This window comes from Neltuma alba, unplaced genomic scaffold (genome assembly GCF_004799145.2).
Source record: "Neltuma alba isolate B1F8T4 unplaced genomic scaffold, ASM479914v2 tig00011487_pilon, whole genome shotgun sequence".
Taxonomy (NCBI): Eukaryota; Viridiplantae; Streptophyta; class Magnoliopsida; order Fabales; family Fabaceae; genus Neltuma; species Neltuma alba.
The window spans coordinates 306,318-334,241 of NW_021636156.1; the positions used below are offsets into that span (position 1 = coordinate 306,318).

The window sequence follows — 27,924 nt, forward strand, 5'->3', positions numbered from 1 at the left end:
ACATTGAAAATAAGCACTCATGTTTTGGCCAGCAAAAATATGTATTCCACAAAAAGAAGAAAAATTGTCAATGGTGTGTTCCGAGCATGGAAATTATAACAATTGAATTATCCATCATGTGTATGCTTCTCTGATGTGTTAAGCATGTTTCCCCTCCAAAAAATAGAAGCAATAAACTCGAGAAAATATATCATTTACCGTGGAATATAATAGTGACGCATACTTCTATTTTTCAGATGTTGCGTCTAATAGTGAGAAGAAAGTATGAACCGAAGTTGAAAAATGTTCGTGGCTTGAAGAGGAAATTGAATTGAATTTTCTTCGCATAAAATTTTTATTATCTTTAAATTTGTTTGTAAAGTGTCACAATACAAGTTATAAAACACATTATTATCATAATATAATTGTGAGCTTTTCATTTTATTAAGTTCCTAATTTACTTATTATATTATACTCTAATCTTTTAACGTAGGATTTAATTGCATAGTTAATATTGGTCCTATATATAAAATCTATTTTACATGTTGATCAATTTTTTTAAAAAATTAATTCTATTGATATTTTCAAAGTAATAATCAAGTAGGAGGGGGAGGGAGGAAGGGAATTAAAAAACACGTTTATGATATTTTAAGAAAAATGTTCTGTTAATTAATTTAACTAACATTTTTAATCTGCTCAAAATAATTAATTAAGTTTTATGTTAAGTAGCAAAGAAGTAGGTCTTAACTTTTAAATTTTGGTCCACAGAATTGGTTTTTACAGCTGGGACACAGTAATGGTTGTGTACTTAATATTCAGTAATCCATCTGACAATTTTAGAGGGCTAACTTGGCTATTAAAAAAAAAAATTGATTCAAAGAGAAGAAAAACAAAGAAAGCCAACGACTCCTGAGCATGCTCATATGCTACTAGCAATTTCAGCATTTTGGGCTTTTTTTTTTTTTCTTAAAAAAAAATTGCTGGCCAATCTTCGCTCATTTTTCCCTCAACACATTAAATACAAAATTCTGTGTCAAAATTAAATATGAAATCCTTAATATAAGACTTTATTTAAATTTTATTTTGATCCTAAATATAAGACCCTAATCCATTTTGTCTCTTATATTTATATTTTTTTTCTAAGATAGTCCTTCTAACTGTGATAATTATAACCAACACACTTAATTAGTAAAAATATTTTAGGAAAGATAACACTTATTTATTACAAATAATTAATTTAATTTTTTTAAATTTTTTTAAATTAGTCAACTAGCTCTTATAATTAAGATTAGAGATAGTATTATAATTTATCTCTTGTAATTAAACCCTGTTAAATGTTCTGTCTCGCATATCTTTTATATATATATATATATATATATTTTCAAGTACTCTTCATTCTGGCCAAAAAACCTGGGTTTTTTGTCCGGTCACCATCCCCATATATAGTCGGAGGTTTAAAACCTGGGCTAAAACCCTCGTCTCAGTGTTCATCCATTTCATACAAGAATGACGACCAAGTATTTGACATTAAGAGCTTCTACTAAAACCCTCGTCCAACTTCTTCAACCTTCTGTTCAACATTCTGGGCCGGTTTCTCAATTCATTAGAAGCTTTCATTCATTCGTTTCCCGAGAATTTGATGCTCGAAGATTTCAGAACTCTTATCCTGGAAGTTGCAGGGGCATGGTCTGTGCTCCAAATTACAATCTCGATGAAGCTGGTGCTGCTGCGCTCGCCCGTGATGATCCTGTTCCAGCTACTGTGATAACAGGTTTTCTTGGTTCTGGAAAGGTTGGTTTGTTTGGTGCCACCCCCCCTTTTGGCATTGTCAATTTTATCTTTGGGTACAGCGTGGTTGTAGTGCCTCTACCATACGAATACGAACTGTTTAATTTATCTAATGGCTCTTGATGACATGCTGTATTATTTATTTATTTACGTTTTGATGTATAGTTTAGAGATGATACGCAGATTTCACTGTTTGCGGGTAATTTTTTTACCATCCCTGGAATGTATTCAAACATGATCCTCTGTTATGCAGACGACTCTCCTAAATCACATTCTGACGTCCCAACATGGCAAACGGATAGCTGTCATTGAAAACGAGGTATTTAATTCTACCTGCCTATAGAATTCCTTGTTTGCTTGAAGTCTTCACTTGATATACAACATTCAATTTCGAAATTTTCACTCTATTTTGAATTACTACTTGGGAGAAATTGAGTATTCAGCACTAGTACTGAATATTAACGTTCAGTATGGGCATCTTTTATAAATACAGTGATATTGACTTGAGTTGAATTAGTCATTGGCACTAAAGCAACATGACGATGACATAGAGCAATTTGCGATGTAACTTTTAAGTGAAGTATGCGAAGTCATGATGTAGCCCAACCCAAAAAGAAAAAAGAAAAAGGGAATACGAGGGAATGAAGTTTTCGGGGAACCTTCCCTTTTTCATATGGAGCATTGATTTTTGTGAGATTGTCTTACTTTTGTTATAAATGCAGTTTGGTGAGGTGGATATTGACGGATCATTGGTCGCTAGTCATTCTTCCGTGAGTGAAGACATTGTCATGGTTAATAATGGCTGCCTATGCTGCACTGTACGAGGGGATCTAGTTAAAATGCTGTTGGAACTGGCTAGAAAAAAGCGAGACCGGTTTGATCATATTGTTATAGAAACCACAGGTATGTGAATTGTTTGTGAAGTTCGTAGAACTTGTTCAGAGGGAACTATAATGTTGTAGTTGGGTGTTCGTTTAAGCCCAAACTGACTGAAGAGCTGAGTTAGGAATTTTATAGGGGTTCTCACTCGTTAGAAACACCTTTCTTCTGTCATAGGTTGAAAGAAAATATAAGTCAGTATTATGAGGAAAATGGGGGAATATGGAAATGATGCAGGTATAATAAGGGGAATGAATCCTACTCTTATTGCCTCAATTTTACATCTAGTACTTAAAAAGATTGTCACCACTCCGCCGAATTCTCATGAATCATCAAATTCATCTTCATGTTCCCTGAACTTTTTCTGGAGACTTTAGACTTACCATATACTGCCAAGTGCCTGCTAGTTTTTGGGTGATAAAAATTTGTGTCGTTTTAGTCAATGCATCTGTTTGGTGTATTAAACTGTTTGCTAGATCATACGATTTAATCTGCTGTTGCAGGTCTTGCCAAGCCAGCTCCTGTTATTGAAACATTTTGCAGTGATGAGCAGGTTTCTCGATATGTGAAGTTGGATGGAGTTGTGACTTTGGTTGACTCCAAACATGCCATGCAGCATTTAAATGAAGTGAAACCAAGGTTTGTGGTTAATGAGGCAGTGGAACAAGTTGCATATGCAGACCGTATTATTTTGAACAAGGTGATTTTCTAGCTGAAAGGCCTTTGCTCCTATAGTTTCTAAGTCCTTATTAAGGGCTGAGAAACTAATCTTCTTGTCTCGTTGGTGCTCCTCAATATTGTTTTACATTATTCAAATTTTATTTTATATTTAAATTGTCTTTGGCAGATAGATTTAGTGACTGAGTCTGAGTTGGAAGTTTTGACCAAGAAAATTAAGGTATGTTTTGTTTTATATGGATTTTGAAGAAGTCGTTTTTTTAAAATTAAACTGGGAAGGTGGTGTGATATTGTACAGAAAGATGATGTGTAGAAACTAGAAAGTTCAACCTCTGTTCATAGAAATGCAATGTGCTTATCTCATCAAATATTGTTGTTGCCAGCATATCAATGGGATGGCACAAATTAAGCAAGCTAAATTTGGATCTGTTGACATGGACTTTGTTTTAGGTGTGGGAGGATATGATGTTGAGAGGTATTCATGTTTTTGGTTTCTTATAGAGCTTTTTTAGTTTATGTTTCCTCTCATCTCTTTGTAATACTTTAAATGAATGTTGTATATTTAATAATATGTAGTTTTTCTTGAAATTTCTTCTGCCACTTAATCAAATACTTTAATATTGTAGAATTGAATCTGAGGTTCACGGAGATTGTTCATCTTCTTCAAGTGATCATCATGAGTCTTGGCAAGGTAGTCTCTCAGAACCCTTTTTCTCATTGTATGTTTGTTTTATTGTTTTAAATATTCTAAAAGTTGGTCATGGTATAAGTTGAAAGATTTTCAGATGGAAAATAGATGGATCCCATGGATTTGGTTGATGTGACTCTTACATCAAGGGATGTAATAGATGTCTCTCTCAACGCCTTCTTTTTGAAGAGTCCTCTGTACTCTGAGTTATCTTTTTGATTTATCTGAACTTCACTTTCTAGTCTTTCCACTTCCTTCTTCCTCTGTATGGTTCAGTCCTAGTTTTTAGAGCTCTGGATGAGTGCGAGCTAAAGTAAATTCAACACCCCCCCCCCCCAAAAAAAAAAAATTTAAGAGTAGTTATGTTTCACTGATCTTAAGTTCTGGGTCCATTTTTTGTTATAAACACGCAAGTCATCACTGAATTATTGTGACTGTAACTACAGAACACAAAGGACATCATCATCACAACCATGAGCATGATTCTGCGGTCTCCAGTGTCAGTATTGTTTCTGAAGGAACCCTTGATCTGGACGAGGTAATTTTAGTTCCCTTTCCCCTGAAAAATAAATATAAAGTGTTGGTCCTAAATCAACGGCTTCTCTTTATTTGCGTTATCCCAAACCAAACATGTTCGTTTTGGTGTATCTGTGCAATATAAAACTCTGGACTCTGGATTTGCTTGATGGGTTAGAGTTTTAAACTCGGTGTTGTACCCTTGAGCTGTTATTTTTTTGGCATATGAATCACTTATTTTTAGTGCCTGAGAGAGCGATCTGGAATCGTTATATATGCAGACTTAGTAGAGAGGATAAAAAATTGCTAATAGAATAAGAGAGGCATGAAGCCCAATGCAAACCATATTGTTTATGTGGCATGTAAATAGTAGATTATAAAGAGAAGCTGCAATATTCACTATTCATAAACAATGTGACTTGCATGAAATTTATATTCAATAATTAAATTACATCTGTTCGTAAGGCTATTGAAATTAAGCCCTAGTCATTTACATGTACAAACACCATATGATACCTGAGAAATTTTATACGATGACCTTCCAGCCTGAGAAGGTACACTATTTGACTCATTTTATAACAAGAGTTCTGCAATTTAATGATCATGTGATATCTAGCAGCTAATCATGCTCTGCCTTTACTTGTCACTGAATGATGTAGCTTGATGATTGGCTCGAGAGATTGATAGAAGAAAAAGGAGAGGATCTATACAGAATGAAAGGGGTGTTGTCAGTTGATGGCTCTGATCAAAGATATGTATTACAGGTCCCCCTCATCTTATCTTGCCTCCATTTCCTTTTTGTAATTCTTTTATAGTCTTGTCTGATATGGAGGGGAAAATAATCTCAATCCTTTACATTCTCAAAAGTAGATGCATAAAAACAATTTTGTTAACGCTCCAAATATATGATGAATGTATGAATGCAGATGATTTAATTTGACTTATGCCTGAACATATAAACAGAAGAAGGTTAAAGCCACAAAAAAACAGAATTGACAATTAAACTGCCAATAGAAATATTTAGTCTATTAGTGATATGTAAATATTGTTATAAGCATTCTTTGATTTGTGTTGTCTATTCTAACTAATGAAACTGCGCGACATAACTCATGGAAACTTTAATTATTAAAAAAAATCAGTTTGGATCTTTTGCGTTCATACAAGTATAGCATGTTCTAAAAGAAAAGGAAAAGAAATTGTAAATTTAAGGATAGGACATAGACTTAAAATATAATTACATTCTTTTGTGTCCCTCTTTCAAAATGCATGAATGTAAGAATGCCCATAATAATCATTCTCATTTTTCTTTTACATATATGTAGGGAGTGCATTCCATGATGGATGGGTGCCCTGGAAAAACTTGGGGACCTGAGGAGAAGAGGATGAACAAGCTTGTGTTCATAGGAAGGAATCTCAATGAAACTGCCCTTAGGAAAGGATTCAAAGGTTGCCTTGTCTGATAGTAATTAATATGAAATTTTGTCTCACAGGTCAACTTCCATACAAACATAATATGCCCTTTGGACGCGGTTTTAAACATTGCCGCGCCATCAGTGTAGCACTGCCAGACAGACAATTTTATTCCTGCTTAAGATTCAATGGGTGGACAGAATTTCTGTGCATCATGTGCATCCATAGCGCACCTCCTCTAGAAGGTCCATCATATTGTCATTTCTTGCTAGGCGTTTTACTAATTCTTCTAAGTTAACTTCTATTTTGTATCTTTTGACCAACAGAAAAATTATACTTGGTATCTTTTTGTTAAGAAAATTATATTTTATATTTTTAACAATTTGATGTAGGGGGAAAGTTTTCCTCGATTTTTTGTTGTAGGAAAGTGGTTTTTCTTGTTATACTTCTGGATTTCATTTAGATTAAGGTTTTTCAAAAGAAGAATTAGTTTTGAGGATGCATTTTATATATTAATTTAATTTTATTCATTTTATTTTTAAATTGTTCCAAAACATTCTAAGTCCAGGTATCAAAGAAAACCATTGACTTTATTCCAAGGAAGGAAAAAATAAAGGAAGGGCGTAAACTGTTGGATTGAATGCCAAATCTGATCCATTAATTTGTTTAAAGCATGATATGAAAATGAAAATGAAGTTGTAATAGTAAGGAATAAAATCTTGGCACATAGGTGTGAAAAGAAGACGACAAGAAGTCAATTCTTGTTTCCAAAACAAACCAGAAAAAGATATGAAGACAAGAAGGGGTATTTGTCATTTTAAGGAAATTGAATTTTCAGTAAAGGGAATGACAAAAATACACGCACGTTATTAGTGAGGGGTCAGTTGCTCAATTGAAGAATGTCTAGATTTTTGTTTTCGGGCCAAGTAAGATATTAAGCTTTAATTTTGATTATGAGAAGTGAAGCGTAAATAAATAAAATATCTCAATGGCTTTTTTTTTTTTACCAGCAATAAAATATCTCAATTTAAATTGTACTCCTTCGGTCCTTAATATAGGACCCAATTGGTGAGTTGGTTTTGGTCCTAAATATAAGACCCATTTCTCATATTTATCAATTATCTCTAAATTACCCCTATGGATACCCTTTCAACCATAATCAAGTAGAAGAGAAAGATGAGGTATTAAGCAATATGATTATGGTATTTTAGAAAAAAACGTGTCATATTTCTTATAATTAACTAACTTATCTAACTTTCTTAATCTAATCAAATTAGTTAAATGGGTCTTATATTAAGGACCAGAGGAGTATATTAAAATAATTATTTAATTTAAATATAAAATTATAATTTTTTAAAAAATTATTATTTGATTGAATAATTGATTCAGCCTATCAATTTATAAAATTTAAATTTATGCAAGAGATTCTCTCTGTTTTTTTTTACGCTTATCTTTTTAAACTAGTACTCCTCCGGTCCTAAATATAAGATCTTAATATACACTAGTATAAGGGTCTTACATTTAAGACCGGAGTATATTTTATGGAGGAGCTCATCACGGAGCCAACAATTCTAATGCGAATATCCCGCTGTCATTTCTCTCACGGACAAATCGAAACGTGTCTGCTTCGTGGGGCCCATCGGCCCTTGTCCTTGGGCCCAACTTCAATGGGCCGAATATTCTGTTCTCACTGTTCGGCGCCGAATATTCCACGCTGGCATCTACGTGTCACTTCTTCCTTTTTCTAGTATAGCCCCCTCTATTTTCCGGCTTCTGAAACCTACTTTCTTGCCGTTGGATCATACCACTTCCGGGGACTTGTTCAAATCTAACGGTGGACGAACGGAGCAGGCATGGGCGTTCACGGGGCACACAGTAGTTCCTCTGAGCGAGGAAATTGAATAATATGGGTGCCACGATGTTGCTTCAGATTCGTCGCCGAGCTTCGCTCCAACATGTTCCGTTTCAACAAATTGTTCAATGAATATGCTAATTCTATAAAAACCCACATAGCATCGCATTCACGCTTTTGTTTCTGAATTCTGAATGCTCTGTCTTCTTTCGTCTCTGGGCGATTCCAATTGGCTGTCAATTTTCAATTCCGCGTCACTTTGCTGTGAGAACAGAGATCGTTCTTGAGTTTTTTTGGGCTGTAGTTCTTGTTAAAGTAGTAGAATTCTGTGAGAGTGATATTACTGTTGTTGGGTTCTCTGATCGCTTCTTTTACTTGTTGCTTTTGGGACCTGATGATCGAATGGAGGCGCTGTTTAGCTGAGATATAGAGCAAAATCAGCAAGTGGGATTCGGGTTCGGATTGGTATTGATTGGGTAGAAAGAGATATAAATAGGAAAATCGAAGGGTGTTCTTGAGGTGTGAGTGATTGAGACTGATGGACAGGGATTATGAAGGAGGAGGGAATTTTGGGTTTGAAAATGCTGTGGTGATGACAAGAGATCCCAAGCCAAGGCTCAGATGGACGGCTGATCTTCATGATCGATTTGTCGATGCCGTCACCAAGCTTGGTGGCCCCGACAGTACGTACTCTTCTTCTTTTGATCTGTCAATTTTTCATCGCTCTCAAAAGTTGTCATAACTGAAACTAAAGTTAGTTTCAATTGACTATTCAAAGAGGATAAAAGAGAAAAGATGATGAGAGGATCTTCCTATTCGCTCTAGAATATATATACTGTTTGTGTGAAATCTGACATTTTATTTACTTTTATCTTCATCCATATAACACTTGGCAAATTCATTATTTGCTTTTTGCTTCTTTTTTAGTATAACTATCTATAGATTTTTCTCCTGATATCCATGTATAGCTGGTAAAAGGAAACCTGAAATTGGTAATGAAACTACCAAACCACTCCATGAAGCTTCTGAGCTCTGGTTTGTTTCAGAGTATATAAGCCGTAGTCTGGAATTTTCAAACTCCGTCCAAATGGCTTAGTGCACCAAATGTTCTCTCCTGTTACGCAATACACTTCGGTTTGAAAAATGGTTTACTTTGTTTTCAGAAGCGACTCCCAAGTCTGTGTTGAGGCTGATGGGCTTGAAAGGCTTGACTTTGTATCATTTGAAGAGCCATTTACAGGTAATCAGACTCTATATTCTTTCCTCTGCCTCAGAAGAATGTGAATTAAGAAGTAAAAAATATATGAAGTGAGTTGAAATGAAGTTATGAGTGAAAATCAACAATTTGAAACGTCTTGAAATAGACTCGCTCATTTCTGACCAAAAAAGAAAGACTATAAAAAATGAAATTATTCTTGTGCTAGCTTTGTTCAGTATGTACATTATGTACTGCTTCCTTTGCCCTTTTGCCTTGCATCCTTCGATGTCGCTCTTTGTCCTAGCTATCACTACATATTTTCCATTTAAAAGCATAAGAGTTATATAACAAAGCTTGTTCATGTGCAGAAATATAGACTTGGACAGCAGGCCCGGAAGCAAAACAGTGAAGAACAACACAAAGAGAACAATAGTGGTAAGGCCCTCTTTACAGTTCTACCTATAAATATTTTGGACGAGTTTCCTGTTATAAAATTCCTTGTTTCTGTTTTCCTTTTCCCCCTTACTTTGTAGGAGGTGCATATGTAAATTTTAGTGATCGTTCTTCGGGACCTAGCACCAATTACAGAGGCAATACCCAAACAGAGTAAGTTGAAGTCTAACCCAAATTGCAGCTTCAATGCTTTCTTCTGTTAGCCAGTTTCACGAATCAGTTTACAAAACTACTTGCTATTCTGCTCTGAGGATCTGTTAACATATTCTGAAAACTTGAGGTTATAATTAAGATCCCTGCTCTGAGAACTTAGAGTAGTCCCTTGTGTCAGCATACAGACAGAGTGCCCTGAACTTGATTAAAGAGATGTTAGGATAGATTTGATCTGCTGAGGATAAGCATATCATGCCAACTATGGATAAATGCGAAAATTTGTCAGAGGCAAATTATAAAAGGTGTCTAATTTGCTTACATAAATTATTATGCTTTGAGATTTTGGTAGAATTTATGGTAAATTTAGATACACATTCCATTTCAAAGCCTCATTTTTAGAATGTAACAAATTAATTAATAACTAGTTGGCAAAAACCAATCAGGGAAATCCCATTAGAAGAGGCACTGAGGCGTGGGGTCGAAGTCCAAAAGCAATTGGAAGAGCAGCTTGAGGTATTTATTATATTCACTTAATGTTACTGAATTTTTCATACAGAATTTCCTTGTTGGGATAATAGGAATTTGCTGTTAATTTTCACTTTTGGATTCAAAAAAATTTCTTTGTTACCAATAGGTACAGAAGAAACTGCAGATGAGAATAGAGGCTCAAGGGAAGTATTTACAAGCCATGCTTGAGAAAGCACAGAAGAGCCTTTCCCTGGACATGAATGGACCAAACAACCTAGAAGCAGCAAGAGTTCAATTGACAGACTTCAACTCTGCTTTGTCCAATTTCATGGAGAATATGAAGAGAGACAACAAAGAAAACATCATGGACATGAATGATTTCTACAAGAAGGCCCACAGTTCATCGGCTTTCGGAATTTACCAGGAAGCCGAGGGAGAAGAACACAAGGATCAAAAGCCTAAGGTTGCAGAGGGTTCAATACAGTTTGACTTAAACATCAAAGGCAGCTATGACTTTGTATCAGGTGCAGCTGAAATGGATTCCAAGATGCTTTCATACAGATTGTAAAAAATTTTGAGCTGTCCTGTGCCTATTACAGGATGATCTATTCTTCATGATTTTTTTTTTGGGAGTCTCTTTTGAGTAAAAATATAAAGATATAAATTTATCTCCTGTTCTAAAAGGGAAGTTTATTCCATTAGTTCCGATATATTTTTTTTAAACCATGACAATCACTCAGAGCAAACACATTTTATATTTTGAGTCTTCACATTCAACGGAGATCTAAACATAACTTACTGTTGAGATAGGGTTTTGTCTCCCTATTTTAGGAGAAATCTTGAGCATTTAAGATCTTAGTTTCGAATTTCATTGACAGATATTCTTTAGATGGATCAAATTATAATAAACCAATAATTTCTTTTAAAAAATAAATAATAAATAGGTTATGTCCATATATAGACAATTTTTCTTGTTATTTTAGTGAGATTCACCTTCAATACAGCTCTTTATTGTTTCGAGTTCAGAGTTATATATTGGGCATATTTTGTCAAAGTCAAACCAAACATGGATACACAACAGCCATATTGTCATCTTCCATATAAAACCAACCCCCGGGATGTTCTCGGGTCGGATACCCGCCCCACCCTAATCTGGGAAGAATGAACATCCTTGCTACTTGCACACAACAATGCTGTTGATGTCTAACCTCAGAGATAGATCCTAAGGTATTCATCCATGCGCGTGTACTTCACCTCCGGATAAAGCTCTGATGCTTCTTCTCCATCTTCTCCGATTTCGAAATTTGTCAAACAGCCTTCATAATAGATATGGTAAAAATGCCCAATTCCCACTTGCGCTGCGTAGTCCAAACCTGCATTTTCACGAACCATAGGATTTAACTAGAGCGCCTGTTAACCAGATTGTACGGACTAAGTTGAACATTGATATTGACGGATCCACATTTTGTTAGGTTTAAACTTTACCTTCCATGGAGGAAAGAAGATCATGTTCTGATAAGCTGGACTTGTCGAGTTCCCTTCCCAAAAGTTTCTCCCACTTCTGAATCAGCTGTCGTTGGGACAGGATGTTGTCTGGTGGTCTTATGTAGACCGTCTTGTTCAGAGTTCGCGGATCATCGATGGTTTTGATTGTGTATGTGGCGACATCATCTTCGTCCACAAAAACAACTGCACAAAATGTCGCGATCCTCATCGGAAATATCGAAAACTCGGCGATCTTATAATTCTAGACCATTTGTTTCAGACTAAAATTGTAGTACCTTTAACATTGCCATCTCCGTAGAGAATGACCTTGTCGGTGGGAGGGAAGAGGTGCCCATCTGAGAGAGGTTGCCGGCGAAGTAGCCGGCGAAGCAGTTAGCAGAAACGTAAGTGAAAGGGATGTTGGCTTCATGTATGGCTTTTCTCACTCTCATTTTCTCGTCAAATGATACTCTGCCTGGTTCTAATGCATGTCCCATGCGTGATGGGTCCATCCCAAACTCCGACGGCAAGAATCTCTGTATCAAATAGTAAAACGTGAAAGTACAAAAGGTGGAGCTCCTTGAAGAAAGAGTTTAAAGAATACATTCTTTAATGAATTGAGTGCAATTATTGTCATTCATCTGTCATTTTCCTTTAGATTAGCCAATGTGAACTAAAAAGATTAAGCTAACGTTTGAATTGATTTATAAGTAACCTTTCTCAACGTGATTGATGAAATACTAAAAATATATGAGAAAAGTTTTGTTTAAACTAGCTTACGTGAATTTGTTTAAAAGTTTTTTTTGAACAGAATTCCGAACGAGCCCTAAAAAATTATTATTTTGCTAATATGGGTATGTTAATATCAGATTCAAAACCATGACTTCGTTCAAGTGTGACGAGTTGTATTAGACAGCTTGCTATTGACATTTTGGCCTAAATTTTAAAACCATACTAAAAAATCTTCACGGGATCATGAAAGAAATTCAGCTTAAAAAAAACAAAAGCATTTTGCATGTTAAAAGACTTTTATGCCCAAGTTGTTTCTTAACAATTCTAAAAATTAAACCACCCCTTCAAGTAAATGTATATGATAATTAATGAAATGTCAGCCACTCAATCTTAGATGGTCACATTTTCTTCTTCTGCCACTCTCTCTCGGACACATGAACACAGAAATCCAATTTAGTTAATTAAAATTAAATGAATTAAAGTTGATGTGTTGCATGTCGGTGGATGGTTACCTTGACGTTGCCGGCATCTTTGATGGCCTCAACAAGCTTCAGCTGCAGCAGCAAGTTATGGCTCCGGAAGTGAACGCCGGACATGGCGCAGATGACGACGTCGACCTTCTTGATGGCATCAACGAGGCTCCGGTGATCGGAGAAGGAGGCCGGAAGAAGACGAGCACCTTGCTTCTTGAAGGACAAGAGCATCTGAAGCTTGTCAGTGTCAAGGCCTATCTCAGGACGTTGAAGAACATAAGTCTCATGGCCTTCTGCAAGACTCGCCTTCACTAGTCTCCTTCCCATGTACCCTGTGCCTCCCACCACCAGAACCTTGCTCTTCCCCATCAGGTGTTTCCCTTTTCTTTCTTTTCTCTTCCGAATTCTACACTGCTGGCTAGATATACGCTTTCTTGTCTCAGGATGCAAATATTATTAATTATATACGTGTACATATCTAAATGGATACTGTCTTTTCAACAAACCTTCAGTATCTTTGAAATTTGTTGTTACCTAAGTTTCAAAGTTGGAACAGTCACTTAAATCTAGAAGGTTTGTTGATTAGCTCAATTGTGGATGAAAATTATTCTTTATATAGTTTGGGGAAAATTCGTTATTAATAGTGTGTGTAGCTTGAAAATTGCATATAAAAGAACTTGAATTTGAATAGTTGCAGGTTTTTTTTTCAAGTGAAAGGTGCAATTTTTCTTTGATTATGTGTAATACGTCTTTAGTTATATGTAAATGAGGCTCTTATTTTGAAATTTTTTATAAATAGTTAAAAATAAGTTGCATAAAGAGTACCCATCGAAGATGAGTCACGTAAGGTCCTTTTGCCTGATAGAATTTTTAAGCAAGTATTTTTAACTAAGCTTCTCTATAGTTTATACATGCATGTGAAATTAATATACATAATATTAAATTAAAACTAAATGCACTATAGATTATGCAGGTGGTTCTATCTTGATACGATGGAATTGGTGATTCGAGAGATAGGAATTAATTTGATTCATTTAAATTAAATCTAGAATATTTAAATTTAGATTTTGATAATAATTTCTTAAATATCAAGTTTAAATCATCTAAATATGAAATCATGCTATTCATGTCAATTTTTTTTTAAAAAAGTAATTTTTGAAAGCAGTTTTACTTGTTAGGTAGGCGTGCTAAAAGTGAAAATGCATCAGTTTAACATGCAAGTAACGTGACAAGGGACCATGGGCTTAAAGTTGGATTTTGGTAGTCACTTAATGAGGCAATCATAAATTAACTGTGTTTTTGCCACACAAAAGAAGATTATATACTTAAACACACACACACAACCCGACCAGAAATCAGATGCACAGACAAAGATCCAACACTAAAAAACCCAAACCAACCGGGAAGTGAAGGCCAGATCCTAAAAACAACACAAACCCAACCCAAAGGAGGACACAGTCATTTTTTTTTGGGGGGGGGGGGAAAGGCCCAAGAAAATAAACTTTAGAGGAAATTGCAAATAACTCCCAAATATGTAAAATTACGATTTGAGACTCTAAATTTAAAAAATAACAAATAAGGACCTCGTTCCACTTTTGCAAATATAATATATGGGTAAAATGTCTGAAATGCCCCTAAGTCAAATAACAAGTTAACTATGACAAATAACAAATTCATTTTAGCGAATTACAACTTTAGTAGACTAAGTCATAATTTATTTAAGAGCATGCCAAATAACGAGTTGATTATAGGAAATGACAAGTTCATTTTAGCGAATAACAATTTTATTAGAATAAATTACAATTTGACTAAAGGGTATTTCAGCTATTTTACCCACATTTCATATTTACAAAAACATAATTGAGTCCTTATTTGTTATTTTTCAAATTTAAGGTACCAAATCATAATTTTACATATTTGGAGGGTCTTTATTTGCAATTTTTCCTAAACTTAACCCCTAACAAAAAAATTAACCTTAATGTTGTATCAAAAAACAAAAAACCTTAATAATGAAATCATTAGTTGGTTGACTTACTTATATGTGTACAAATTGACAATTGAGCATGAGAGGGAGAGAACTAATCTTCACACACAAGCGCTTCAATTGGATTGATAGTATTTTATATTATTTCGGTCTTAAATATAAGACCCATTCTGTAGTTTTATATTTAGGAATTACACTGTAGAATGTGTCTTATATTTAGAGCTTGAGAGAGTATATTTCATTTTGAATAAAAATATTAACAAAACTTAATTTTAAAAATAACAGAACTCGAATTGCCCAAAGGTTGAGATAAACTAATTAAAATACAATCAACTGGGGGAAATCCAAACAAACTGATTACCAAAAAAAAAAAAAGGATCCAAACAAAGCGCACGCACGGGGCCAGGAAAGTGGGCAGAGCATCATGAAGTGAATGACGCACGACCACGTTAACTCAAACATGATTACAAAAAACCAATCAACTCACTTAAATGAAATCAAATGCTTAATTATTATAGAAGGGCAAGGCTATAGATATATCTTCAGGTATTCGTCCATGCGCGTGTAGTTCACCTCCGGATAAAGCCGCGATGCTTCTTCTTCATGTTCTCCGATCTCAAAGTTTGTCAAACATCCTTCATAGAATATATGGTAGAAATGCCCCACTCCCACTTGCCCTGCCAAGTCCAAATCTGCATTTCCATTTTCCACCACCCAACGCATATATTAATTAATTCTGCTCAAGACAGTATTATAGTACTTTTTTTTCTGGTTTTAAATACTACAAGACTTCGATTTTTGTCTTAATTTGTTTTGGTACGTAGCATGCGTTTATGTTCACCTTTCATGGAGGAGAGAAGGTCGTGTTCCGATAAGCTAAACTTGTCAAGTTGCCTTCCCGACAGTTTCTCCCATTTCTCAATCAGCTCTCGTTGAGACAAAATGTTGTCTGGTGGCCTTAGATACACTGTCTTGTTCAATGTTCGAGGATCGTCGATTGTTTTCACCGTGTATGTCGCCACATCATCTTCGTCCACATAAACAACTGCGTAAATAATTCAATCATTGTTATCTCGAAAATCCTTCATCGTATACTAACTCTCCGTTCTTAATATAAGAGTTAAATAATTCATTTGAGGATATATTGAGAAAATTAGTTAAGTTAATTATTTGTCACAAATGCATGTTGATCTCTTTAAAATATCTTCTTTAATCATATGTATTAGATGATTGTAATTATCTCTCGGTAGGAATTCCTTACCACTAATAGAGACATCTGAGAAAAAAATGAGAGACAAAGTAGATTAGTGTCTTGTATTTAGAACCAAATTTAACTCCCCAGTTAGCTTTTATATATATTAGGAACAGAAGGTAGCATAAGATTAACCCTAGCTCTCTCTCTCTCTCTCTTGTATACATGAATGGAAATGACATCGAATCGATGAGAAAATACGATGATGATAATGGTGTGTTGTTGTTACCTTTAACGTTGCCATCTCCGTAGAGGGTGACCTTGTCTCTGGGAGGGAGGAGAGTGCCCATCTGAGAGAGGTTTCCGGCGAAGTAACCAGCGAAGCAGTTGGCGGAGACGTAGGTGAAAGGGATGTTGGCTTCCTGTATGGCTTTTCTTACTTCCATTTTCTCGTCAAACGTCACCCTTCCTGGTTCTAATGCGTTTCCCATGCGTGCTGGGTCCATCCCAAATTCTGACGGCAAAAATCTCTGCACCAAAAATTTAATTAATTCTGTATATATGTTTCATAATATCTCATATTTTATTTTAATTATTATTTTTTACCTAATATTCCTAATTAATTGTACGATCCAAATGGAGAAAGCTAAGATAGCTTATGTGTGAATGGGTTCATATCAGTTCTTTTTTTTTTGGGGGGGGGGGAGTATTTGTAGCAATAAATAGCACATTTATAGTGATCGCGTCGGAGAAGAACCCACCATTATTCAAATAAAAATTATGATGCATATTATAATAATATGTGCTGAATGGTGGACATATGCCTACATCAATCATAAATTTCATTTGAGTGGTGGGTTCTTTTCTGGCACTGTTGCCTTCTTAAAGATTTTTTTTAAAGAATTTAAATATATATTTTATACTGAAATAAAAATGAAAACGCACTGTCAAAACCTGTGTGAAAGGAAATTCACAAGAAAAAGTCAACCAATTGTGTCCCCTACCTCGTTAAAATTAGTTTAGTTGTCTACCCATTGGGTTTCAGAAAAAATAGGAGTTGAGATCTTTTTTTTCCTCCTAATATTTTATGAATATATATATGTATATAGAATAGATTAGATGTAAATGTAGATTTTAATGATGTGGTTATTTTCTATATATATATATATATATATATTTTAATTTTAAGGAAATGGTGAAGTGACTTGGAAAATATCGAGCTACCTGCTGGTCAATTTCATACGTGTGGTGGCATAGGTACTTGATATTGTCAAAATTAAGTTTGAATTTGATTATTCTATAATACTTTTAAATAAATATTCAAACTCACCACCAAGTAAACAAAGAAAACTTTCATCTCTCATTTTCAACCAGGCTAAGCATATACGTCATGAACTTGAAAATATTTGAAACATAAAAATAGTAATACTGCCTCAATATATATTTTCTACTTGGATTTGGCGAGTCTATTTTATTTCTTGTTTTTTTCCCAAGTTGATCCATATAAAATAACGTGGGCTTCATCATTTAATTTGAGTGAGCCTCTCTCTTACCCATTCGAACATAACTCACTGATTCTTATTCACTGGATCTCATACAATCAACCAAAAAGGGGGGGGGAGAAGAGAAAATACATTTAGACAATAATTATTAATCATACAAGTTAAAGTTAAAATTACATGCCTTGTACAAATTAAGAAAATTAGTCAAAGTTATTTTTCATTCCAAATTAAAACTTAACTTCAATTTAACCCTTCATGAATGATATTTCCCTTAAACTTCTTTTCTTGTTTTGTTAACTCTCCAAATAAGCATTTAAATGACATAGAAGATATTTAACTACTATATTTTAGAGCCTATAAATGTCAGGGGGGGAAAAAAGGAGCAAGATCTTGAATTAATGAATATTTTTGTCGAATGATATATATGTACCTTAACGTTGCCGGCATCTTTGATGGCCTCGACAAGCTTGAGCTGCACCAACAAGTTGTGGCTCCGGAAGTGAACGCCGGACATGGTGCAGATGACAACGTCGACCTTCTTGACAGCGTCGACGAGGCTCCGGTGATCGGAGAAGGAGGCCTGAAGGAGACGAGCACCTTGCTTCTTGAAGGACAAGAGCATCTGAACCTTGTCAATATCAAGTCCAATCTCAGGACGTTGAAGAACATAAGTCTCATGGCCTTCCGCAAGACTCGCCCTCACCATTCTCCTTCCCATGTACCCTGTGCCTCCAACCACCAGAACCTTGCTCTTCCCCATTTTCTCTCTCTGCTCTTCTCCAGCTAGCTAGAAACACAGGGACTTAGCTTATATATATAAGCCTTATATGAAGCCGAATACATATATATGTATATATCTATATATAGGATTCAATATTAATGTAAAGAAAAAGGGGCGCGCGCGTTGTTTTAAATTATATTATATTCCTGGCAGTGCAAGTTACCATTGCCGAAAAGGGGCAATTATTCTAATGCACACGCATAGACTCTAAGAGGCCGGGTCGGTGTCCTAATTAATTGAGTTTTGACAAGATCTTCTCCTTATTTCTGAACCATACATTTCTAAAAGTATTTACTTCATAAGTCATCTCTATAAATCCGATCTTATTAATTAGTCAATATTTAAATAAAAGGAAAATTGGTTAAAAGGAACAGAAGTACAGAAATACCATAGTTTAAATGATCTATATTGAATTTTTTATATATTTTTAAATTTCAGGACAAAAACCAGCAATAGAAAGGTCCTTGCTTAATTTATGCTCTGCGTTAACAGTGAAAGATATTTTTATTTCCTTATTAACCCTTTTTTTCCAATAAACATTAAAATAATATAATAATATAATGTTATTGTATGCGTGTGTACGTGGTTCATGTGATTGGTTGATATATAATTGTCAAGTGCTTAACGTGCTTACTTTTTAGGGTTCTATATAACATGCAACACATTTGTTTGGTGGGGTTTGGTGCCACCCTGATTAAGTTGTTGAGTAAAGTAAGTTCTTTTTTCTTCTCCCTAGGATCTTCAAAATTGAGTTGGTGACATTTGAAAACCGAGCTCTTCTTATTGAAATAAAAACATTGCAGCATATATAATTAGGTTATTAAGTTATCGTCGTATATTAGCAGAGTGGTTTCAACATGCGCGCATATGAACATGTGAATTTATTACCATATAATATTACTTTTTTGCCGCTTAAAAACAATAAACAGATGGTTTGAGCTTAAGAGATACTACTTCCGGTCCTAATTATAAGAGTTAGTTGACTAATTTGAAGAGATTAAGGAAAGAAGTTAAGTTAGTTATTTATAATAAATATGTATTGTCTCTCCTAAAACATCTTTGTTAATCAATTATATTGGCTAAAACTATCATTGTTAGAAGGACTACCTTGGGGAAAAAATGTATAAATATGAGAGACAAAATGAATTGGGATTTTATATTTATGATCAAAATAAAAGTCAAGTAATATCTTATATTAAAGACTAGAGATAGTATTTTACAACCTCTCAATAAATGAACCATTTTTACAAGAATACGTGACAAAACAACAAAAAGAGGGCGGAAAAAACTCAAGGGGAAGAATGTTTCAAAGGAAAAATTAAACTAGCGCTTATAGACGCTAAGAGCGGTTATTTATTTTTCAACAAACACTTTTTTTTTATAGACAACGGTGGAACACGAGAGTACACACTTAAAAAAAAGGTGTTTGTCCATGAAAAGAAAGAGGCATGCCAAAAGGATTCTTTCTTTAACACAGCCATACACAATATTCATATACTCCTCCGGTCCTTATTGTAAGACCCAATTTGACTTTTTATTTGGTCCTAATTATAAGACCCAATCCATTTTGTCTCTTATATTTATGCATTTTTTTCCAAGATAATCCTTCTAATAATGATAGTTTTAGCCAATATACTTAATTACCAAGGATATTTTAGGAATGACAACACTTATTTATTATAAATAACCAACTTAACTTACTTCCTTAATCTCCTCAAATAAGTCAATTGAGTCTTATAATTAGGACCGGAGGAGTACAATAGGTATTTTCCCTCCCAGGGCACTGTGATATAATATGTGATGATATGAATGGAATTATATACTTGTTCTCATATATACTATCTCCAGTCTTCAATATAAAAATTAGTTAACTAATCTGAGTATATTAAAGAAGTTTGTTAAATTAGTTATCTGTAACAAATATGTGTTATCTTTCCTAAAATATCCTTATTACTTGATTAGTCATATCATTTGATGAAACGTTTAATATGTGCAACTACTACAAGAATTACTTTGAGAAAAAAAAATAAATATGAGAGATAAAGTGTATTAGAGTCTTATATTTAGGACTAAACTGAAAGTTAAACTAGTTCTTAAGAACTGAAAGTATTATATTACAAGTCACTTTTAAAAGCTGCCCTGTATTTAGGGTTGAAGGTAATATATTAGTTAATTACATTCGTGATTAATATGATATTTAGATCAAATTATGAAAGCCGTCCACGTTGAATTCGTCATCATTTTTCTTGCCTTAATAATATGTGATTAATAATAATTGGCGCGTCCGCGTTTCCATATGGTGAATGGAGGAGGTGGGAGGTGGCGGTCTTTGTTGCCATATACTACAAGCGAAGAATAACGTAGCATGATTTATATTCTGAAGAATTCGACATGCTGACGTCTTCATTACGAGATGTATTAATATTAATGAATTAATCAATTATTAAAAATAGCGTCCTCACTCGGCTTTGGCCGGAAAATAGAAAAGAAAAGAAAACATTCACATTCACAGTCACATCATCGTGTGAATTAAGCCCTAACCTTGTGGGTACCACATTTGATTTATGGGTACTACATTTAATTTAATTAATAATGGTCTGCATGAAAAAATAATTTTCAAAAATAAAAATAAAAATTTAGCGAATTAATTTACCTAAAAATTCCGGATGGCTCCTAATTGATAATTTACTTCATAAACATCAGGAAGGAAAATTCGACGGCTGTGTGTGATATATATCTCTTTTAGTTTTTTTTTTTTTTTGGTTTTTACGAAAAAAAATCACCTGTATTAAGAATTAAAAAAGTTTATGAAAGTAGCACGCGTAGACTTAATAATTTCAACTGACTCGGAGAGTTTTTTTTTTTTTTTTGACAAAAGAGATATCGGAGAGCATTCTTTTAATGAAATTTATTTGTGCATTAATTAAGAGCCGCCCAGCTGGCTCCCGCTCACCCATCGGCCACTATCTTTTTCCAAGTTTATTTTATTGAAAAAAAAAATTTCAGGATAAACTCCACTAATGGACCATGGGCTTCAATGACAATATTTTATTGGATATCAATCGAGGGACAATTGTGTCTCCAGCACTTAGTGTGGCAACCCATTTGTTGAAATTTTAAATCTTCCACTTTTAAAATTCCCAATTGGGTCAACTTTAGATTCCTTTTTATAGATAAGCATGATTGAGATCTCCATGGAGTTTTATGTTATCACCCCATGTTTTGTCATTATATTCTCAATATATATACTTCTATCATCTTATTTACAAAATAGTAATAAAAAGTAATTTCTTCATGTTCAAAATATAAATATCAAATAATTGACCTACACAACTTTAAAAAATAGTTAAAATTGGTTAAAGACAATAAATATTAAAAAATAAAAAATACAATTTATTTTTCTAAAATACTCTTATTCATGGAGAAGGTAATTTAGAGAGAGAATGAGTAAAAAAGAGACAGAGAGAATAGTAAAAAAAATAGATGAAAGAGTCATATAATTAATTAAGGATGAAAATGAAAAGAATGTATTAAATAATTAGATAAATCCAAATTATAGCTTGAAAAAAAAAACCATTCCAAACTTTATATGCTTATATTTTAAGTGGAAGGAGTGCTTTTTATTTAACATAAATTATCTTATTAAATTTATTATATAATCATACAATTTTACTTATAAGCCCATTCCTCAACTGGCTTTATATTTCTCAGTTGATCAGAAGTTAAAAACAAGGGAGACTGCGGCATTTTAGCAGCGCAAATCTAAAAAGCATGTGGAGAAAATTGTGATTTAATATGGGCTGGCACGAAGGGAAAGTGTTTAGCCTTTTTTGCTTTTCTGTGGGTTGGGCCTTTGGTTGAGTTCCGTTCTTTGATGGTTGTAAAGAGGCCCAACAAATTTGCATCGTTTTACTTTATTTGAATTGAATAAAATCAGTCTTTTTATTTAAAACAAAAAACTACATTGGACGGGCGGCCCAGTGAAGCCCAGTGAAGTTGGCAAGCACCATGAAGTGAATATTTGTTTGTGGGTCAACGTGAATCGCACCCGCCCACGTGGACTTGGAGTGTGATGAGTCATCATCATCAAAGCAAAACAAGCATGATCAACTGCGAATCAAATTACTTAATGAAATCAAAGTTTATGAGTAAATTAAACATAAGAACTCAGAATTAATAATAATTCTTTTTTTTTTAATGCATATAACCAAATCCTACAAATATTTCCTAAGATATTCGTCCATGCGTGTGTAGTTCACCTCCGCTCCGGATAAAGCCGCGATGCTTCTTCTCCGTCTTCTCCGATCTCAAAGTTGGTCAAACATCCTTCGTAGAATATATGGTACAAACTCGGCGGGAGATTTTACTGAAGAGAACCAAACCCATCATGAGGCGACATTTCTAGTTTCTACTGCAAATTCTCCCACCCACCTTCCTTCCTCCTTCCACGAAACTCAAACACCTCTCGTGATCCGATCGATTTCTTTGAAGCTAAATAAATCTGAGGAAAAAGCTTCATACTGTGGGGGACATGAGGAGCGTTCCATGGAATAGCATTCAAAAGCTGAACAAGATTACAGTGTCTAACTTGCTGGACTTCTACTTAATCATCTCCCGCAACTCATGCACGGCTTCCTCAACCACGGCGCCTCGTCATCCTTCCTCTCTCTCTCTCCCCTTTCCAAATAAGAATCTGACCTGAAGCTTACTAAGATGCCACTTCAGCTCTATTGTCTGCCACATGGACAGTCTCAATCAGTTTCAGCAATTTTAGGAACAAAGTTGTGCAAGAACTAAAATATTAATTTTTCCTATGTTTTAAACTTTATTAATTTTGTTTATATTATAAAATTTATAATTTAATTTTTCCTCATATTTGTTGTAAGTTATGTTTTTCTAGGCTTCTTTCAAATGACTGTAATTATATTTTATTTTTAATATTTCTGAGCAAAAGCTAAAATTATATTTCAAATGCATATTTTTATGTTTATATTAATTAAATTATTTGAGCTTCCATCCATATATAATAAGGAAAAAAATTTTAAATTATTCAAAACACTTTTAGTCAAAATTAGAGATATTTAGTACAATAAAGGATAAGATAGTAAATAAAATTTATTTTAATATAAATTTAATTAAAAAAATATTTTTTGAGTATTTTAACTAAGTCAATGATTTAAACTTGAAGGCATAAGTATCCAATTTGCTATAATTTTACTTTCATATTTTTGATAATGCAATATCGTGATGTATATAAAATTTAAAATAAAAATTATTTACTAACTGTCGGACATTTTAAAAGTATTAATTAAAAAATTTAACTGTGAATCATTAAAATTGTATTTAATACAAATGTCAATGCACTCACCATCCACCACTAGTTCCAAAGCTGAGGTGCCATCTTGGTTCTAAATCTAAGTCACTTATATTATATATAATGTTTATTTTTATTAAAAAAAGAGAAAGAAGAGAGAAATATGAGTAGGCTTTGTAAATATGGATAAAAAATTTTAATAAATGGAAAATTAAAAATTTTTTGTGATTTATTGTATTTCTTAGTATTTAAAGATGTGCTACAACTTACAAGGGGTTTGAGAGGCAAGGAGTTAGACATTTACGCTATGTTTGGTACGGGGTTTTCGGAGGGGAGGGGAGGGAAGTTGCTTCCCTCCCCTTGTTTGGCTGGTATAATTTTTTAGGAGGGGAGGGGAACTCTTTCCCTCCCCTCGTTTGGTTAAGATGTTTTTTAAAGAGGGGAGGGGTTCTTCTCCCCTCCCCTTCCCTTCTAGCCTCCCCTCCAAAAGTGGGGTTTTTTAGAGGGGAGGTGAGAGATGATATTTTAATTCCTTATATGTCCTTTCGATTTGTTAACCTCTAATCAGTCATAAACATTTCTACATAAGAGAGTTCTTTTGAGCATCTAATAAGAGGTTATTAAGATAATTATTTCCAAAATTAGTGAGCATTTGTAAACTTTTTTTCTCTTCTTCTAATTCTAAGAGGCCGTTGATATTTTCTTTCACCTTCAAGGTCTTTTTTATGATTGAAATCTATCACTTGTGATTTTTTGTCTTGATATTCTATAAGTGTATGATTGTATCTTGTAAATCAAAATTAGTGAATTGTATTATATATATATATATAGTTATATCTTAACAAAATAAAAAGTGAGAAAATTCATTTAAATTTTATGAGGCTAAAATAGTCAATTTTTTTATTAGAACAAAATAAGGTATTATTAAAATTGCTCCCTCCTCTCCCTCCCCTCCAATCAATCCAAACAGGAGATCATTAAAATCCCTCCCCTCCCTTCCCCTCCCTCCCCTCCCCTCCCCTCCCCTTTGTAGCTATCCTCCCCTTTCCTCCCCTCCCCTTCCCTTGATTAAAATTCCTCCCTCCCTTCTCTTCGTCGAGCCAAACATAGCGTTAGACCGCGATTGTCTATTGCCAGGTGTCAAGATTGGCTTCTCCCGCGTAAGGTAATCGGATTATACTGTTAACGTCCCGCCGCTTCGTATTAGCTACTTATAGTTAGCTATTGGCGCTGCCGGGCGAATGAGGGGTTCACCTTGAAAATGGCATCATCCACAGCCACCATTTCTTGCATTTCTCCGGTTTCAGTTTCTTGGTCCATTTTAATTCCCGGTCCCAAGGTAAGCCTTGTTCCTCCTCTTTCCCTTCTCCCTTTTGGTTTCCCTCAAGCCTCTGGTCTGACTTAAACCCGCATTGCTCAACTGTGTAACCCGATTCCTAGAGTAATTATTAAGAAAAATAAATGAAACCTCTAATTTGCTTAGAGTACAAACATGCATGCGATCCTCCTGTGTAGCGAAGCTTCTTAGATGTATGCAATTGTTTTCCTTGATTGATTGCTTGAATATGTAGATTGTCAATTCGCGAGCTCCTTCACTGAAGCTTGATGAGTTTATTAAAATACGAGGAGTTACTGCTTCTAGGATACCTAGATTTCGTAGATTAGCTGCTTTTTCTGTGTCTGGAGATGGTAGTGCCTCTGTCGAGAAGACTGATGTGCCTTTCCCTAACGATTACACGGAGCTTCTGGAACAGGTACGTTTGAATACAACAGTCGTAATGAAAAGTCGAATCCCTTAAAGCACTAAAATTAAGCCTAACCATACAAGGTCACTATTAAATTTTGCATTAGGAGGTTAAGATTAAATTTGATGGCCGATTGTGAGGTGATTGTTGATAGTATAATGAAGTTAAGGTTAAAAAATATATAGAGAGAGATGCCACTGGAACTCTGAAACTGTGTCCGTATTTATTATTCAACCAACAGGCTAGAGTAGCAGCTGAACTGGCCATGAAGAATAACAAACAGCTAATGGTGAGTTATATAAGGTAATCTGATTATGAATCAAGAGTGATTGGTGCCCACACGAAAGGAGGACGTATTATAAGGCAGTAATGAACAATCTTGTACAGGAGATTGAATTCCCAACAGCTGGACTTCAGTCTGTGCCAGGTTCTTCTCACCTATGATATTCCAGTCTCCTTTTTGCTAGTTAACCAAGTTTTATTGAAGTCTCATTCCTTCCGCTGCTTCCATTTATTTGTCAATTAATTTTTCTCATTTGACAATCAGGTGATGGTGAAGGTGGAATAGAGATGACTGAGAGTATGCAATTGATTCGAGAATTTTGTGACCGGTTCATTAGCCCAGAGAAAGCCTCGCGAACAAGAATAGTAATCTTCTAGATTCTGAGCAGCATCCTTCATTGTGCCCACCGGCGTTCCTAATAAAACAACAACGCATTTTTTCTACATATAAAAAACACTGCTCCTTGCATTTACATCACTTTAAGTTGGAAGTTTATTCTAGTTTAACTTGGCCCTTAAACCTTTACTCAGGGCCCATCATGGTCTCTACACCATAGATTTTATCCTTTGGGCATCACTACTTTCATTGCTTCAAATAGCTCTGAATTTCCCATTTATGGTTCTCGTCTTTCTTCATTTGCGCATCTACAAGCTACAATGCAATTGCAGCCTTTCAAAAGTCTGTCTTGTTCTGTTGAGATTGTTATATAAAAGTTCTTGTCCTACCTTAGCTTCATACTTCCTGTGTGAAATTGATGAATGCAAACTTGTCAAAATCAGTTTTTTCCAGAGGCTAGCGAAGTTAAATTTGCCAGACAATCAGTCTTTGCTGGAGCTTCTTTTAAATTGGACTATCTGACAAAGCCATCATTTTTTCAAGATTTTGGTATTTTTGAGAAAGTGAAAATGGCAGATAGAGTGAAGCCAGGAGATGAAGTTTTCTTGGTAGCTTATCCATATTTTAATGTCAATGGTAGATCCAAACTTCATTCATCTTCGTTGATACTAGTAAAGAATGGTCCATGACTGCCATTCCTTTCTGTTTCAGAGATGCTTGTTGTGGAAGAACTTTACAAAGAGGCGGTCTTGAACACTGCAAGGAAACTGATCATTTTTAATGGAGAAATTGATCGTATAAGATCAGGGTGTATCCTTTGACAAATTATAATGCCCTTTTATATTAGAACTGGTCTCATCTGTTCCTCGGGTAAAATATCTTCTTTTGTTGATAACTAAAGGTAATAGACCCAGGTCCTCGAGTTAGATCTCTATATTCATGTATTTATGTGTTTTAACTCTTAAGCTTAGTGATACTGAATAAAATGTATATAGAAGATCTGAATTTCAAGATAGTTTCCTCTTGTATTTGGGTTTGATCCCTACTCCATCCCCTTTTCAACTGAAAATGATTAAGCAAACGAAAAATTTAAGAAGTGAGGAGGTACTTGGCAATTGACATCATTTGGTTAAGTGTGAGAGAATTGATTATCCTTGAACGTATCAAGATTATCCACCATTCTTCTATCCCAAGCTTGCTGCACTCAATAAGACCCTCCTGCCTGTGATGGAAACTGTTTATTACATTCATAATTTCAAAGGGCGCAATGGAGGAACACTCTTCAGGTCTCGTAGCTACTTAAACTGCGTTTGATCTCTTGTAGGTTGCTAATCTTAAATATTGGAATGCTCTTGAGAATCCTCGTGATACTGCCACAAGAGAAAGTAGAAATTCTTACAATGATTTGATAGATCGATTTTCCATTAAATGATTTTTACGCCAAACTCAATTATCTTTGTTTGTTTTGTTTTTTGGGCGTTTCAATGCAAATGTTACTAATTTATCACAAACCCGTTAAATTTTAAGCAGGTGCTATCCAGGACCCTGGAAGGTCCTCAGAAGAAAGGGGAATAAAGTTATTTGTGTACATCAGCAGGATAATATGCCATCCCTTAAGGAAGTTGCCCTTGAAATTCTTCCGTCAGCTTGAGACGCCAGCAACTGGGTAATGGTAAGCAAGTTCCGTTTGTTTCATGCCATAGGTAGTGCCTTCAATTTATTTTACAAGTGATATTGTATATAGCGTTACTCAAGTTGTGGGCAAGACCGGGGTTCACATCTAATCTAATTGTTAATTGATTTACAAAACATGGAGTTCAAGAAACGATTTCCTTTGGCCGTAATATAAATGATCCAAATATTCCCAGGTCGGTGTGGTCAATTGTTATTTATTAGCACTGCTCAATTAATCTTTGACATATCTAAAATTTATATATTATATGGTGCAATGGCAGAAGCCTCAGAAATAAAATAGCCACAATACTATTATACTATACCACTCATATTGTTACTTCTCTATTTATACAATGGAAAT

At 34.5% G+C, this 27,924-nt stretch overlaps 4 protein-coding genes and 1 pseudogene across 5 annotated transcripts; 3 read left to right on the forward strand and 2 right to left on the reverse strand.

Annotated features, from left to right (window-relative positions):
* Nucleotides 1-1,458: 1,458 nt before the first annotated feature.
* LOC114714169 (P-loop guanosine triphosphatase YjiA-like) lies at nt 1,459-6,364 on the forward strand. The gene is made up of 10 exons (XM_028898876.1): nt 1,459-1,770; nt 2,021-2,086; nt 2,490-2,670; nt 3,150-3,346; nt 3,494-3,544; nt 3,708-3,799; nt 3,951-4,015; nt 4,459-4,550; nt 5,188-5,292; nt 5,851-6,364. Exons 1-10 carry the CDS (start codon nt 1,486-1,488, stop codon nt 5,986-5,988), a joined length of 1,272 nt encoding a protein of 423 aa, XP_028754709.1. The 5' UTR covers nt 1,459-1,485; the 3' UTR covers nt 5,989-6,364.
* Nucleotides 6,365-7,872: 1,508 nt separating this feature from the next.
* LOC114714170 (myb family transcription factor PHL11) lies at nt 7,873-10,794 on the forward strand. Of its 2 annotated transcripts, none has more exons than XM_028898877.1 (6): nt 7,873-8,473; nt 8,954-9,030; nt 9,357-9,423; nt 9,522-9,594; nt 10,038-10,107; nt 10,229-10,794. In XM_028898877.1, the coding sequence occupies exons 1-6, from the start codon at nt 8,329-8,331 to the stop codon at nt 10,628-10,630; spliced, it is 834 nt and encodes a 277-aa protein (XP_028754710.1). In that variant the 5' UTR covers nt 7,873-8,328; the 3' UTR covers nt 10,631-10,794. The 2 variants fall into 2 exon arrangements, with proteins under 2 accessions (XP_028754710.1, XP_028754711.1); XM_028898878.1 differs by lacking the exon at nt 7,873-8,473 and adding an exon at nt 8,666-8,825.
* Nucleotides 10,795-11,020: 226 nt separating this feature from the next.
* On the reverse strand, nt 11,021-13,181 carry LOC114714161 (isoflavone reductase homolog; annotated as a pseudogene).
* Nucleotides 13,182-15,006: 1,825 nt separating this feature from the next.
* LOC114714130 (isoflavone reductase homolog) lies at nt 15,007-18,251 on the reverse strand. Its single transcript, XM_028898830.1, has 4 exons — nt 17,861-18,251; nt 16,218-16,458; nt 15,578-15,781; nt 15,007-15,428 (listed from the first exon to the last, which is right to left on the reverse strand). The coding sequence occupies exons 1-4, from the start codon at nt 18,188-18,190 to the stop codon at nt 15,265-15,267; spliced, it is 939 nt and encodes a 312-aa protein (XP_028754663.1). The 5' UTR covers nt 18,191-18,251; the 3' UTR covers nt 15,007-15,264.
* A 6,525-nt stretch (nt 18,252-24,776) lies between these two features.
* LOC114714127 (protein LOW PSII ACCUMULATION 3, chloroplastic) lies at nt 24,777-27,756 on the forward strand. The gene is made up of 9 exons (XM_028898826.1): nt 24,777-24,864; nt 25,097-25,279; nt 25,512-25,559; nt 25,658-25,697; nt 25,818-25,918; nt 26,333-26,525; nt 26,601-26,699; nt 27,058-27,175; nt 27,420-27,756. The coding sequence occupies exons 1-9, from the start codon at nt 24,787-24,789 to the stop codon at nt 27,538-27,540; spliced, it is 981 nt and encodes a 326-aa protein (XP_028754659.1). The 5' UTR covers nt 24,777-24,786; the 3' UTR covers nt 27,541-27,756.
* Nucleotides 27,757-27,924: the final 168 nt, after the last annotated feature.